This window comes from Festucalex cinctus, chromosome 8 (genome assembly GCF_051991245.1).
Source record: "Festucalex cinctus isolate MCC-2025b chromosome 8, RoL_Fcin_1.0, whole genome shotgun sequence".
NCBI lineage: Eukaryota > Metazoa > Chordata > Actinopteri > Syngnathiformes > Syngnathidae > Festucalex > Festucalex cinctus.
The window spans coordinates 20428125-20443607 of NC_135418.1; the positions used below are offsets into that span (position 1 = coordinate 20428125).

A 15483-nucleotide genomic window follows, 5' to 3' on the forward strand; every position below is an offset into this window, starting at 1 on the left:
TCAATGGAAGCTGTTGATAGTTAGCACAAACAATAATACTAGTATAAGTTATAAGTTACTATTATCAATTTATCGCTATAACTTTTAGAACACACATGGATCTATGAGTGATGTTTAATTTTCAAATGACAAGACAACAGCACAAATACAGAATAAGTTGAACTTAAATGTGATCAAGGAAACTAAACGTGTTACCTGTTTCTTAACAATGGAAAATTAATTTAAATCATGACATTTTTGGAAACGTGTCATGTATGCATGCAGGTATAACTTCTCCTAACAACACTTTTATCCAGCCAAATAAATGAATGAAATAACCATAGCCAAACAGTTCAGTTTTAACAAAATAACAGATAATAAACATCACTGACCTATTTTCGACAAAACTGTATTTCACACTTAATCCATTTCAAACAGCTGCCATAAGGCATCAGGAGGACTGGACTCAATGAGCACTATCTCGGAATTGGGATCGGTATTTTGGGCTCTTTCGGGGCCGTTACTCTCTTGGGACCAAAAACTGAGAGGTGTGATGAAACCTCCTGCGGCATTACTGGCTCTGCTCTTTGCGTTCAGCTGCAGCAAGATCTCTGGACCGCGACTGCTTGGTTTGCTCGGTCCAGGACGGTCTCCAAGAGACCTCGAAACATTTGGCTGTTTGCTGCTGTCGACGCGAGGTTGGCTGTTTTCATTCGCGACAGTGTGCTTAGATCTCTGGCGGACTAGCGGCCGCCTACTGGGTTTCTTCTTTCTCATTCTGACAGGACAGTCCAGAGCCGAAACTGGACTGTTGGGTGAATCATGTGCCGTTTGGACCCCTTTGTCCTGTCCTGGTGACGTCTGCATGGCTTTGTCAGTTACTTTAACAGGACAGAGCTTACCTGAATGCTCTGACACTAAGGCATTGAGCAGCTGCAAGGCCTCCTCAAGCATGCTTTGTTGCTTCAAACTGGCTTTGTTTTGCTCCTGTCTCAGACTCTCCACATCACTGTGCATATTTGCGGCAAGTTCCATGTTACTGTCTCCATTCTGACAGAAATCAAACCAAGAACAATATCAGCTTTTGCAATAAATTCATTTACCGTACCATTGCAATGTAAACAAACATAGGAGTCACCTTTTGCACCCGTTGCTCCAATTCTGTCATCATCTCTTTCTGGGAGTTCACTGTGTTCAACAACATGTTAAACTGCTGCGTGTGCTCGCTCTGGATACTGCTTACATTTTGCACTGAATGGATGACAAGTACAGATGAGAGAGAGGACTAAAACAATTTGATATGAAAAGTAAAGTCAAACAACACGTGAACAAGTACAGTGGATGTTGTGTGACCAGTGAGCAAACAGCCCCATCTGCTGGTCAAAAAAAATAGTTTGTACGCAAATGATTTTAACGTTCACAAGAAAATCTAAGGCAACATACATGTTGAAGACAGATTGCTTAACTTTTGGAGGATGGCTTCACATAGAGATGTTTTTTCTTCTGTGTTTGAAACAATTTGCTGGATCTGAAACATAGTGTTCATTATTTCACACGAACTATGAGCCAACTATTGGAAATCCTTTACTTACTGTGGTTAGCGTTTCGCGAATTTGGAGGCATTCTTTTGCAAACATATCACTGAGGGGAAAAAAACATGGCAAAGAATGATGATTTGAATCACACCACAAAGATGAACTAAAGGTAAGCGATGTGTTTCTAAAGATTCAGCTCAAACAAACAAAGAGGGGACACTTACCTCTCACTTTTTTCTTTTGCTTTCTTCTTTGCCTCCTCAAATGCATCAAGAAATGCATTATTGTCCTTTGGGTCACCAAACAAGAGTGGTTTGGACTGATAACGGGTTGAAATCTTTGGGTCACTACACTAAAAGGAAAATTACAGCTACAATTAATTTCAAGTCGTCTGAAAGTTATTTTTCCTCACGTTAATAATTTATAGTGACAAAATGTTAGTGAAAAGAAAATTGTAAAAATGGCCCAATATGCACATTTTCACATTTTGTCTCACTGCAGAAGCACCAACTTACATTCACAGCCTAAATAATGCTATTATTTGTCTTCCAGTACCTGTATGTGGATGTTAGATTTATTTTATTTTATTATTGTTATTATTATTATTTTTTGGGTGGGCCAATCAGGTGTCATTAAATCAAATCTGCCCAGTCAGTGGTGCTGGCTGATGCAATTTAACACCGTATTAGAAATCAGACTGTTTCTTTAAACAATGCCCGACATATTTCAAATTAAACTCACACAAACTGTCAGCATTTTTCCATCGTCTAACTGATTGATCAGATCAAGTCAAGATGGAGAAGCAAAATACATCTGTAGAAATCTGCACACATTAATGTACACAAAATCATCTACTTCTTTAGCTGTAGTTCTATACTATGACCAATTCAGACACCATTCATGCTGTCTCATTCTGAATTTTTAGTTACTGAAGCGTCTTACCTCTTGTGAACTTTGCTGGGAGTTCCTGGCTGACAAATTCATATCCTGAGAAAGGCTTTGAGAATTTTCCCTCCAAAACTGGGACCCAAAGAAAAACTGAGTATCTGTGAAGTTGGTGGCTGCATTTCTGTTGATTATATTGAACAAAAAACTAGTAATAACAACAAAGAAAGTTTGTTGTACTATACTGTTTATGGCACCTGAGGTGACAACCACCTCAAGTGACTGAGTAAAATAAATATAGAAAATACACAACATGAAATGAAATGAAGTGGTGTGTGTGTATATATATATATATATATATATATATATATATATATATATATATATATATATAAAAACAAGTAGGGAAGCTTTCTTATCACCTGTATCCTGTTGACTGTGTGTTCAGCATTTCTTTTAAGTTTGCCGTGTGATTCATTGCTTCGGCTGCTCCTAAAAACAAAAAGTAGATTTTTTTTTTTTTTACTTTTTTATATATATTTTTTATTTTTTATTTTTTTAAGGTTGGTCATTCAGTGCTTACTCTGTGCTTAGCGAAACATGGAGTTAGCATTAGCCTAGCAAACATTAATCAGTCCAGAGACTGTTTACAAACTTTACAAGTAACGCTATCTAGTATCGCACCCACTCGTCGTGTTATTTTTTCCCCCCTTGGTTACGTACTCGACAGTAAAATGTAAAATAGACTTACAGTTGACATATTTGTCAGGAATGGACAACAAAGACATTCAAATCTGCCGCCCATAAACGTCAGAGGGAAGCGAAGGTGAGGTGCATTCAAGTGGCCTCGGAAAAAAAACTAAAAACCATATTACCATTCTTCCTCACGAACGTGTATCTGATTTATCAAATCCGTTCGAGTCGTTTGTGGATTTTCCATAAAAAAATAATAATAATGAAATACATGTTAGGTTTATCTTAGAGTCTAAAAACTTTTTAGGTTTCAATGGTTGTAGTTTGTCTGTTATTATTTTCCAAACTATTGAGCCAATTGACACCATTAATGGCAAGGCACCATTTTACATAGGATTTTTTTTTTTTTTTTTTTTTTTTTTTTTTTTTTAATATCACACTACGGTACTGTAGTGCTCGTATTGTGAAGGTAACCCACGGATGTTAATCAGTACATTAGCTTTTATTGTGAAAGCTGTCGAAGGATGTTGACAAGCTGATTGAAAGCGAGCAGCAAGGTGCTGTTTTTAATTACATACGGAGGTGTGCCGATGACAAATCTGACAAGCTAAATCTTCCCGAGTTCCCGACAGATGACGTCTGGCATCTGCTGAATCAAGCCAGGATTTCGGTCCTGGCCAGAGCCTGCAGTTTCGCTGGTAAGTGAACTCAACCCCCCTCGAATTTAGCAAGACGCATCTGATCTGTTTGCGCTGTATTATGATACAATACACATCGATGCCTGACCACTAACACAGCGGATGTCTTTAAATTTCGTTGACACACGGTGACGGTGGTGGCGTCGATTGATAAACTAACATGCCAATTTAAACGGGGAAATAATCGACTGAGTTATATGTGCCCCTAGCCTAGTGTTTCCCAACCTTTATGGAGCTAAGGCACATATTTAAAAATCTCACGGCACACAACAACACGTACATGTTGTGTAAAGTACTACAATAACGATGTTCTTGTCTAAATGTACTCAGATTGACTTGCACGATGTTTGGCTAAATGAACACAAAGCCGTACTGGTCGCAGGAAGCCATATGGCTCTGTTGTATGAATGGCAACAGGTGGACAGGTTATTTGCACTTACTGCCATCTAGTGGACGAGCGTTTTGGATATATTTTCAAAAGCATGAAGATTTAAACTGTAGTGTATATATAACACAAGAAATATTTGGCCGTTTCTTCACTGATTTGGTCATTTGGTTCTCCTTACAATGGTAACTTAAACAGTTGAATGTGACACCTTTTATTTGATTCTTCTTTCTTTCATTTAAAGGGCTCAAACATGGCTCTGTCATTCCTTTTGGTATTAGCAGCGACAGTGATTCTTATCAGACCAGAGACACCAGTAACCAAGGTAGAATATTTAACCAGTCCTGTGTGCTTCATTCAGCTTTGTGGCCAAGTTTCTCACAAGTGACCATGTTGTCTGTTCACAGGCGCTGCATCATAACTCACTTGAGTGCTGCAATGAGAAACAGAAGACAAACAGCTCCTGTTCAAATGACACTCGCTGCGAACCAGGTACCATGTCTGAGGCGTTCAACAATTGTGTTGGCATGTGTTTATGGTTTTATCGTTTTTCTGGCCTTCCAAACATTTAAAATACAGATTAAAAGGGGAATTTATTTAAAACAGTTGTATTAGATTCACGTTATCTATTATGTATCAGTAACTTTTTTTTGCTGTTTACTTTTAAACCATTAAAGTTAAAAATAACTCAAGGTGCATGATAAGATAAGAAACTATAAAACGTCAAGCCAATGATTGTAACATTTATTTGTTAAAGCTCGGCACGTTATCAGTTATCACATCATGTAAGATGTCCTGACTGTTCCACCAATTTTATAGACCACAAAGTAGGTCATTCAGTGTTACTATGGAGATAACAGCTAACATGAGTCTCCCTGTTAGAAGCCAGTTAATCAACTCAATGACATTCAACATGTATTTAAATGTCAAAAGAATCCACGTTTTTGTCTTTACGGGCCTTTTATGGGAAAATGTCATCATATGAAATGATCTCTTTAGGATGCTTCTTCCGTTTCCTTGAGAGCAGCAACACTGTTTGCATATTGTGTGAGCCTCCTTCCGTAGACTCGCAGAACATAACAACCTGCACCTACAGTAAGCCATTTTGAGCATTCATGAAGTTTGTTTGTTAAAAATATATATGATAGAATAGTTTTGTTTAATTTACTGTACTTGTGTCTTTGCTGTTAGACTACACTGTGGACAGGAGAAATCATACAACAGTCACAACTGTAATGCCTAAAATTGGTAAGTTATAGATGCATTTACTGGACTGCCATTTTTTTCTGCTTAAATGTGCCGCAATGTCCTTTTAAATGTTCAAATAAAGAACAGAATGACTGTCATAAATTATGTAAAGGTATACCCCAAATATTAATATTACTTCTACTTATTCTCAACCACTTCGTACCTATAGCAGTTTTTTGTTAAGATTCTTAACTGTAATTCTAATCTTCAAGTTTTTGTTTATCACACAATCACCTTTAGATGGCATCATTTCCACTCAGTAAAATATAGATGCATCTGTTTTGTTTTCACACAAAGAGCCAAGATAGCAGAAACGTTTTGTGTTAAGGTCATAACAGTACAGTATCAAAACTGAAAACTGCCCACAAATTACAACTAACAAAATATTTGCGTCCATTCCAGATGCGGACATATGAGCTAAAAAGGCTACCTAATATAATTAATATTTTCTTTACTGCCTATTCAGAATGTGCAAAACTGTGGCTACGAAGACAAGTAAATATTTTTTCAGGCAACCGGCTGATGTTGCGAATTGGCTCCAGCCCGTTAATTGTGTTTTTGTTTCCTGTCTGTGAGCAGGAGGCGCAGGCGTGGCCGCCTCGCTTCTGCTCGGTACACTGTTGATCAGCTTGTTCTTGATCCTCTCCGTTGCCTCCTTCTTCTACCTCAAACGCTCCCATCGACTCCCAAATATCTTCTACCGCCGCAACAAGGGTAAGCACGATCGCACTCCGCACGCTTTCACGTCCCAATTTCACAGTGTTCCGGATCACTCGTAGCAACAGTGAAAATTTGTAAAACAACATTTGGGAAAAAATGTTTTTAAAGTTAAAGTCAACCTTAAACATTTCTTTTTATGAAATCCTTATTAATATTACATTTGTGAAATATGAGTTATGAAGCAAAATCCATCCATGTTTATCCATCTCGGGGGCGGCCATTTTGCCACTTGTGGGCTGTCGACCGAAGATGACATCAATGTTGCTCAGGCAACAGCCAATCACAGCTCACCTGTTTTCTGAAACTGCGCTGTGATTGGTTGCTACCTGAGAACCTGAGCAACATTGACGTCATCTTCAGTCGACAGCAAGTGGCAAAATGGCCGCCCCCTGAGATGGATAAAAACGGCTGGATTTTGCTGCTTAACTCATATTTCACAAACGCAATATTAACCAGAATACCATATTTAGACTAGTGTGGCTGCATAGAACATTATTGTCAAAAAATAAAAATAAAAAAAATGGCGCCATCTGCTGTTGACTGAAATTGACGTCAAATTGTTCTCAAATCACTCCATGTTGCCAAAATGGATAAAAGTGAATGGATTAATCAGCTTAATTCTTATTACACAAACACAATATTAATCAGAACTCCATGTTTAGACGAGTGTGGGCACATATACAGCATATTCTTGCTAAGGAAACGGTTGTTTATTTCTCCTGTAAACATCTTATTTAAACATACTGTAAGCGTATTTGAACACACAAATATACAAATATATAAAAGACACAAATATAGTATGTACAGATAGTACTGTACATGTTTAAACATCTGTGTGCCTTTAAGAGGCGGGGTCTAGTGGGGTGGCATGTGACATCAGCAAATCCGCATGTGTGGCCGACAAGTTTCGTTCAATAAACGGCTTTGTAGGACTTATGCTGTGAGAAAACATTTACTCACCGTTTGTAACCTAAAAAAATTAAAAAATAATGGCGGAGCCTCTGTATATTGTTAGGTATTAATGCGACATAAAAGCAAAAGACACATATCAATCAAGCTAATGTATTTTTCTGTCCTCTTCCAGCCTTTATATTCCAACCAAGTGAGACGGTAAGCGTGCTTTGTTTATGTAAACCGAATTGGGAATTTTGAGTCAAATGTGTCACCATAGCAACATTTTATTCTTCTAGGCTGTCATGATTCCTTCCTCAACAGGTAAGCTATCCGTTTACTCAACCACATTGCCAAACAGGTTATACTGTACAATCAAGCCTTGTAACAACTGGTTGCAAATACTTTCTAATTGTTCTTTTCTGGTTTGAAGCGCGAAAGCAGCGATACGTCAGACGGGAGCGTCCCTCCGCGAGTAGCAACATCGCACCCACCGCGAGGGTCCACAATGTGTAGGCGGGGCGTGCCAAGGAACTATGTGAGAGTTTCTCATCGAAAGATGTCACGGTTTGACTTCTTGGAAGCCAAATTTGAGCTAATTTCATTCCATGTTGCCTCGTGACGAAATTGTGTCCATTGTCACACTCCTTCCGTGAAATGAGGCGCATACAAAATTTATATTTTAAATCTAAGTCGTGCTACTTTTTGTCACACTTGAACTTGACATTTTTATCAGTTAAACAAGCTCATTTCAAGTAATTGCTGCACTGACACACGTTTATGCTAATTTTTTTTTTCTTGCCAGTATTTGTATGTCTTAAAAATATACTGCATTAGCCTCTTTATCGTTCCAAAACAAGCTATTACAATCATCATCGGTATATGTTAGATTGTGACAATTACGTTACATTAATCACATTCACAAATGAAGCGTCCCCTCGACTCAACTAAGCGACAGATTGGATTTGTGTTTATTCATCAGTTTGAGGGCTAATGTGACCAAGTTGGCTGATGATGATAAAGCATCATTAGCATAACAGCGCAGTCTGGGTTTTTTGTTTTTTTGTTTTTTTAGTTGCAAATATGTGTGCGTACTCTATAGTTTGCATTTCTCTACTGTACTGTACTTACTATCTATGACCGTACAAGTGTCATTTTTCTATTTATTTCTATTATTTGTATCCAATCAGCTAAAGTGAATGTATTTCCCTTGTACAAGCCACACATCACAGTTTGGTGTGTAAAGTAAGTACAGTGTAGCACAAAATAATTATAACCACGGTTAAATTTTGAACTTTTAGCTGTAAAATTAAACAGGAAAGTGGCAAAAGACTGTGCGATAATGTGAAGGGAAAGTTTAAGATTTTTTTTTTTCATTTTACCAAATAGTTCCGTGTTCCAAATAAGTCACTTCAATGTTCTAAATACAGAATTAACTCAAATGCTTATACTACCAGGGTCCTTAAAAATCTAAAGTTGAGGAATATAATTTTTAAAATATTAATGCTCTTATCCGTTTTGCCGCTTTGTTGTGTTATTGTGCTATTCAAAAGAGAAACATTAAATAAAAACAAAACAAAAACAGCAAATTAAGCCATGTTATGAATAATTCGGGTCTTAAGTTGACATACGTAAAAAAAAAAGCTTTTTTTTCCCAAGTAAGAAATTATATTAATACAAAATTGAACACCCCCAACTTAGAATAAAGAAAATGTTAAATGTAAAATAAGATCTTGGTGCACTTTATAAGCAAATGTCAGGACAGTTTTGTTTTTTTTACTGAAATGCTTCAGGAGAAGATGTTGCTCACTTTTTAGTCAAATTTTATTGTCGAACAGCTGGCGATACTCTTCAATATTGAACTATGTATATACTTGTGTGCCAAAAGTTACCGACCAAACCGAATGTGATGATGACTGTGCCATAAAGAGCTTTAAATGTTGAATTCCGAGTTGCTCCATAATCCAGTGGCCTTTTACTGTATGCACCACTTTCAAAATGAGGCTGCTCTCTAAGCTTTGTTTGCGACAGTTTATAGTTTGACTACACTTCAGATTTGAATGAGCACGTGTGGCTCAAGCAGAAGTAAATCGCATTCTGAACAAGTGATGTTTTTTTTGTTTTTGTTTTTTCCCCATGTTGTCTCGTGTGTTTGATATTTGTCAGCGCAATACATGCACATGTTTTATACAAATGATATATTGTTTTGTAACCGTGTACTTGTGATGCGATGAATGTTTGCAGGGAATAAAGCACCTTCCAGTAAGCATTGTTTTGTCTAACTGCTTGTTTATGCTTTGGTTCTGAGATTAGTAAGAGTAATTTCATTTTCGCATACTTGCGTTCTCTGCTGATTCAAATGAGCAGTTGCAGCAACAGTGAATGCCCTTAATCGCGTCGCCTTGTCATTACAGATTACAATTTGTGTATTATTATTATTATTATTATCCTGTGACAAAGAACTTTTGCAAGCATTTATACAAAAAATGTACATTGAAATACTTTCTTGGTTGAGTTACTCCTCTATTTTACTCTTTCCTTAAACATTTAGCAAATTTACCAAGGAGCATCATTATGGACGACCAAAACTGCCAAAATTCAAAATAAATAAATGACTAACTAAATAAATAAATTACTAAAAGTGAAAATAAGAATGAATATAAAAAAAATATAATTATATCCCAAAAAATAAATATGAATGGAAATAAATCTGTTTTTATTTTCAATTTTGGTCATTTAGTTATTTATTTAGCCATTTATTTATTTAGAATTTGACCTTGCCGTTCCAATACTTATTGAGGGGACTGTATATTTCTAAAATTTAATTTACAGGTGATCAACTTTTGTGTCCTGTTTATCAAAAAAAATACTTATCTTGGCTCCATTACATGATCTAAATGCAAATAGCTGCAAGTAAAGTTCTTACAAATTACATTTTAGAGGTCAACTATTAATTGCTGTCTTTGGTCTGGCTAATGTAAACAGTGAAGCATAATATTGGCACTCAATGTCATATGATTGAAGGTGCTGAAATGTTACACCACTGGTGGTAGAGGGCAGGACATGTTCACCAGCAGCAGCAGCTCCATGTGACTGAACGTAGTCTATTTATAAAGAGCGGTACAGGGCGCCAAGCTGACATATGTGAGGTCGCCAGATAACGGGACGTTTTCCTGCAGGACACTTCAGACCGCAACGTTTGTCCTTGTCTTCTTGCAGGTATGCGGCTTCATAAAGTGTTGGTGAATTCAATAATCGGGCAAATAGAAATGACTAACAGAGGGATGGTAAAGAGCTATTGTCAAATAAGTCACTAGTTGAGTATGTAGGCATGCTGTAAGCTACTGACAAATAGTGTCCCCTCGTTTAAAGCGGGTGTTACGTTCCAAAAACTACCCGCGATAATGAAAATTGATTTAAAAAAAATCCTGTTAATTATATATTTTTTCATTTATTATGTTTTGTTTTGCTATGATTTTTACTTTATTATAAATGCTTTATCATTCATCATATATGTTCTTTTTTTCATTTGTTTCCATTAATTAAAACTTATATTTATTTATTATACAGCACACTATATATATTTTTTTCATTTATTATGATTTTTCATTTTAGTATGATTTTTTTTAGTTTATTATGAATGCTTATGAATGATTCATCATTTGTTTTGTTTTTTATTTACAGTCTTCCCCCCATTAAAATGTTTTTTTTTTTTTTTTTTTTTTTTTTTATTTACTTATTATACATCACAGTATATATTTACTATGTCCGGAATGCAATGTCGTGGAGCGACGGGTCAGACACCGTTGGAAAGGTCTTGTCGAAACGAATCTGCAGATGCCCGTAATTCGCCGGTCGAGGTTTGGAGAAATATGGCCACGCAAAAACAAAAAAAATAAACCAAAAAGCACGCTGTAAGAAGTCCACGAAACAGCGAGGCCACGAAAAATGACACTGTACCGCTAAATGAAGTTTACATCTACACAACTGACTGTAGTCACGTGACTTTATTTTGTAATCTGATATTGTGCAGTCATTTGACCTCACTTCAACAAGCATGTTGGACTTAATATTTATGTTATTGCTGTCTATGCAGTGCTATAATGTATTTTGTGGTGAACCTCACAGGAAGATGTTCACCGGATAAACATTCACGTTATATCACGTCGGGGGTCACCAATTGTGGAGATGAAGGCAAGTCATGTTTCTTTACTCTCCACACAAAAAGAATTGTTTTCATAGCAAGAGACAAACTGCTATCATAAGAATCACTAAATCCTTAATTCAATATAGCTGCCAAATAACTGCGATACACGTGCTCTATATTTAGCACAAACATGTTGCCGCCCAGACAGTTCAACGCTATGAAGGATACAAGAGGACAAATAGGCAACATAAACACTTGCAGACTGACCTTTGTGTTGCCATTTCTACTCCCAGGAGACCATGTGAGGTGTCGGCATGGATGACTTGGATCACAGCTTGCGTATTGCAGAGGAGGATTGGTCCAACTTCTACCGGGAGAGCGAAAAGTGCTGTCTGCCGCAACCTCTGCTCGCCTGCCCTGATGGACTCCGTTGGCCGGACCCCTCTGTTTCAGCCAGTCGATCGCTGCAGGTCTTAGATGAAGATATTAAAGTTTGCGTTGAAGTGGAGCTCATTCAGGGTGTCGTAGAAACACGAGAAGAAACAACTGCGGATGATAAGGCCAAAATATGTGATGATACAGTAATCCCTCTTATGACAGACACAGAGACTAAGAAAACCATCAGACAATCAACCGAGCGTGAAACCAACGAGAGACGTCAGGCTGAGGATGGCGACCAAGTTGCTCTGAGAGAAGAGAAAGAGCGCTGGTTTGTAACTCTGTCGCTGAATGACAAGCCAGTGCGTCGCCGAGCCTGTGCAACTCCAAGGAAAGAAAAAACTCAACCGCGACAAAATGCTTGCAGGCCCAAGCGGGAGCCTCAACACGATGAAAGTGAGGTGAAAGAAAATAGCAAAAAACAGGTCGGGCGTAAACGTTCTTGTGATGACGTGCAAAACATTTCTAAGGGAACCAAGCAAGATAATGATGATAAAGTCCAAAACCATAGACAAAGACCCATGCACGGTGAAGATAGAAATCAAAACCGTGAAGAAGGAGCAATGCATGATGACATGGTGCAAAACGATAGCGAAGGAAACCCGTACGAAGGTGATATAATGAAAAACCAGAGAGAAGGAACCCGGCATGGTGATAATCCAGTACGTAGCAATAGAGTGGGAATCCTTCAAAACCTTAGTGAAGAAACCGTGCACCAGGATGTAATGCCAAACAATGGAGAAGGAACCTTACCTGATGGAAACCTGGAAATTGATAACATATTGGAAGACAAAAACGAAGGCACCCTACATGAAATCTTCCATTTGGAGAGGGTGGACTTGGATCAGTTTGAGGACAGTGTTGAGTTCTTCACCCATCACAGTTCTGATTCTGAAATCTATCTCTCAGCTGCTGAAACAGTAGATCAGGATCTCTTTGAAAATGATTCAATTGAAAACCATCCATCGTCCTCCTCCTCTTCATTATCATCCAACTGTGATCCAATTCACAGTTCTGGTGTTGAGATGTTGCCGACCAGAGAATCAGATCCCAACTGTGACGGTTCTGGCAACAAAGCGTTAGTTCCATTGACTGGTCAAAAAGGTCAACATCCAACGGATCTGACCAGAATCCAAACAGAACCTCGCCTTCCAGCACGTGTTGGTGACAGTCCTCGGTCCGTTCCTGATGTCATCGTCACCCCCGCGGCCGACTGCCCTGAAGCGTACGCCGAGGTTGAAGGCGGCGCGCCGTGCGTCTACGCCATCTCGGCCTTCTGGGACGAGATGGAAAAATTAACCATCAATGACATTTTACAGCTGAGGATGGCGCGAAGCCCGGACACGTCCGACGTCCCGTCACGAAGCAGCTCCTTGGTGGACCCCGAGGAGCATCATTTGACGGATGGAGGCCTCACCGATGTTTCCGATACCGCCGACTCGGACTATTTCACACAGCCGGATGACTCCAAGGGCGACAGATCCAGCTGGGATTTCTCTGTGTGTGACTTTGAAGATGACTATTGGCAACTTGTGGGCATTAGCAGGAACCCCAGTCCGGATCTGAGCTGCAAAACTCAGCAGGAGGAGGAAGCTGGAACCAGAAACCAGACTCCAGTACCAGAGGACTTTGCAAGACAAAACCCAATTTTAAGAGGGATGACGAAAAACAAAAGTGTGCAGAATGTTCGAGCGCTCAACATGGAGGATTTATCTTTGCAGTCACACTTGCACGATGATGAATCCAAGGGAGACACTTGGAGATCAAAAATATCAACACCTGTCCAAGGAGATGCTCTGGAATCCTTCATCCCACAGGGACCGCCAAACGTCATTTGCATCTATGATTTCAAAGGCGTCTCAGTGGCTCCAGGATGTGACGACATGTTTCAGACATGGGACGATAAAATATTACCAACCCGGAACCTCAAGTGGAAACCTATTCCGATCTTCTCCTGCTCACATCCTACCACCAGAGAACTCACCGTGCCCAAATGGAATCACCCGTTTTTAAGTGTAGACTTCTTGGAAGAGGATTCCATTTCCCCCATCCGAATTGTCTCGCACGCTCTCCGGGTGGCTGAATCTCAAAGTGGGAGGAGTTTAATGCTGTTCGGAAAAATCCAAGACAAAGGCGGCATCAGGTCCGACGGGTGGGAGCTCCCAGCCCAAAGTGAGGAGGGAGTGGGAGGAGCCTCGCCTCCAGCACCTGAGCAGCATGGGATGGTGGGAACATTACAGAAAACAGGTGATTATAACAGACGGGGAAATGAATGTAGCTAAATAATATAATAAATGTTCCCTCTAGTGCGAAAGGGCATCTTGTCTGCGCTGCAGCAGTCTGACATGTGTTTGGTGTGCATCGCATTTGCCTCCTGGGTGATGACATCATCAGATCCAAAGTCTGCTGATGCCTGGAAAGCAGGTAGGAAACGTTCATTGTTCATATTTGGTTTACGCTCAGACAGTTCATTAGGTACACCTGTATTGGAAATTTCATTACATTTAGCCCATGGGTGCGCATCTACAGTTCATCTACTTTATGATTTCATTTAAAAAATAATTAAATATCACACTTTAACATCTTTGTGAGACATTCAAATTGGTTTGATGATCTGAGAACAAGTGTGATAAATATGCAAAAAAAAAAAAGAAAGTTGGAAATCAGTAATCATATCTCAGATATTTACATGACAATCTCATCACTTGTGCAACATCTTTTCTAGCTCTGCTTGCAAACGTGAGCGCGCTATCAGCGATCCAGTACCTGCGACACAGAAAGTGAAGATGAAGAATCCTCAACACGATTCCGACACTTGGGTCCATTCAGAAATTCTATTTATTCGACACAATGTACAAATCATAACAGTGTGACGGCATTTCAAAGTTGAGAGAAGCTTGAAACTAGATGGGAAATGTCTTTAACTTTTAGTTAATTAAAATAATTATATCAAGTTGACTATTTCCATAGTATGAAACATGATTGGCTGATAAAATGTGTTTTGTGTGTATTGTGTCATGTGATAAAGATTAGCCTGCACTTTGCACAATTCTATCAATTAGCCAAGTAAGCTGTTAATATCCGGACCACTATTGAGATGATGGACCGAAGGGTGGAAGTGTGAAAGATTGGTTAAGTACTCATATATTTTTGAAAAAATAAAAGGAAATTTAATGAGTGTCTTGCCATCACTTACCTTGAGATGAAAGGTACATATGCTGTACTTAAAGAGAAAGTAACCCCCCCCGAAAAATTCTTGACAATATATTCCATGCAGCCCCACTAGTCTAACTATAGTATTTTGGTTAATATCAGTTTATATCCGTATCACAAGGCGGCCATTTTGCCACATTGTCGAATGAAAATGACAGCAATGTTGCTCAGGTCTCAACAGCCAATCACAGCTCAGCTTAAAAAAAAAAAAAAAACAGGTGAGCTGTGATTGGTTGTTGCCTGAGCAACAATGTCATTGATTGAAAAATTGAACAATGAACATGACATAAAGTGGCAATATGGCCACTCCCTGAGATGGAGAATAACGGCTGGATTTTGCTGCATAACTCATACGGCACACATTTAATATTAATCAGAATGTCATGTTTAGAATAGTGAGGTCACATGTAACTTATTATTTTCAAAAATGACTTCCTCTTTAACACATTCACACTCACCTATTTGCAATTATTGAGTTCTGGCCAAAGAAATTAACTGGTTGTTTTGTCTTGAAGGCAAGGTACTATATTTAAGTGGAAGTGCTTCATTTTGATAAAATTAGTTATTTGACACAATGTTGTGGTATCTTGGTATCTATGTAAAAGTGAGGTGAGGAGCTTAAATTAGGCAAAATGTATTGCTTTACTGCCA

At 38.6% G+C, this 15483-nt stretch overlaps 3 protein-coding genes across 6 annotated transcripts; 2 read left to right on the forward strand and 1 right to left on the reverse strand.

Annotated features, from left to right (window-relative positions):
• Nucleotides 1–70: 70 nt before the first annotated feature.
• Nucleotides 71–13683, reverse strand: ccdc36 (coiled-coil domain containing 36). 3 transcript variants are annotated; one of them, XM_077529609.1, is made up of 8 exons: nt 11449–13683; nt 2822–2891; nt 2457–2583; nt 1739–1866; nt 1572–1620; nt 1423–1507; nt 1118–1230; nt 71–1029 (listed from the first exon to the last, which is right to left on the reverse strand). In XM_077529609.1, exons 2-8 carry the CDS (start codon nt 2875–2877, stop codon nt 400–402), a joined length of 1188 nt encoding a protein of 395 aa, XP_077385735.1. In that variant the 5' UTR covers nt 2878–2891; nt 11449–13683; the 3' UTR covers nt 71–399. The 3 variants fall into 3 exon arrangements, with proteins under 3 accessions (XP_077385735.1, XP_077385734.1, XP_077385733.1); XM_077529608.1 differs by lacking the exon at nt 11449–13683 and adding an exon at nt 2983–3064; XM_077529607.1 differs by lacking the exon at nt 11449–13683 and adding an exon at nt 3151–3275 and having other exon boundaries at nt 73–1029.
• c8h1orf159 (chromosome 8 C1orf159 homolog) lies at nt 3589–9303 on the forward strand. Its single transcript, XM_077529504.1, has 9 exons — nt 3589–3790; nt 4420–4500; nt 4583–4667; nt 5175–5270; nt 5367–5423; nt 6003–6137; nt 7228–7253; nt 7334–7358; nt 7468–9303. The coding sequence occupies exons 2-9, from the start codon at nt 4429–4431 to the stop codon at nt 7548–7550; spliced, it is 579 nt and encodes a 192-aa protein (XP_077385630.1). The 5' UTR covers nt 3589–3790; nt 4420–4428; the 3' UTR covers nt 7551–9303.
• perm1b (PPARGC1 and ESRR induced regulator, muscle 1b) lies at nt 10106–14703 on the forward strand. Of its 2 annotated transcripts, none has more exons than XM_077529606.1 (3): nt 10106–10253; nt 11163–14043; nt 14345–14703. In XM_077529606.1, exon 2 carries the CDS (start codon nt 11496–11498, stop codon nt 13899–13901), a length of 2406 nt encoding a protein of 801 aa, XP_077385732.1. In that variant the 5' UTR covers nt 10106–10253; nt 11163–11495; the 3' UTR covers nt 13902–14043; nt 14345–14703. The 2 variants fall into 2 exon arrangements, with proteins under 2 accessions (XP_077385732.1, XP_077385731.1); XM_077529605.1 differs by having other exon boundaries at nt 11475–14043.
• The last annotated feature ends 780 nt before the right edge of the window (nt 14704–15483 follow it).

Bases quoted from the DNA above. Each gene is read 5' to 3' on its own strand.
- ccdc36 (XM_077529609.1), bottom strand. From the start codon at position 2,877: ATGAATCACACGGCAAACTTAAAAGAAATGCTGAACACACAGTCAACA. The intron at 2,584-2,821 runs GTGATAAGAAAG...TATAATCAACAG, and splicing joins ACACAGTCAACAGGATACAG to AAATGCAGCCACCAACTTCA. The intron at 1,867-2,456 runs GTAAGACGCTTC...TTTTCCTTTTAG, and splicing joins CCCAGCAAAGTTCACAAGAG to TGTAGTGACCCAAAGATTTC.
- c8h1orf159 (XM_077529504.1), top strand. From the start codon at position 4,429: ATGGCTCTGTCATTCCTTTTGGTATTAGCAGCGACAGTGATTCTTATC. The intron at 4,501-4,582 runs GTAGAATATTTA...GTCTGTTCACAG, and splicing joins CAGAGACACCAGTAACCAAG to GCGCTGCATCATAACTCACT. The intron at 5,424-6,002 runs GTAAGTTATAGA...GTCTGTGAGCAG, and splicing joins AACTGTAATGCCTAAAATTG to GAGGCGCAGGCGTGGCCGCC.
- perm1b (XM_077529606.1), top strand. From the start codon at position 11,496: ATGGATGACTTGGATCACAGCTTGCGTATTGCAGAGGAGGATTGGTCC.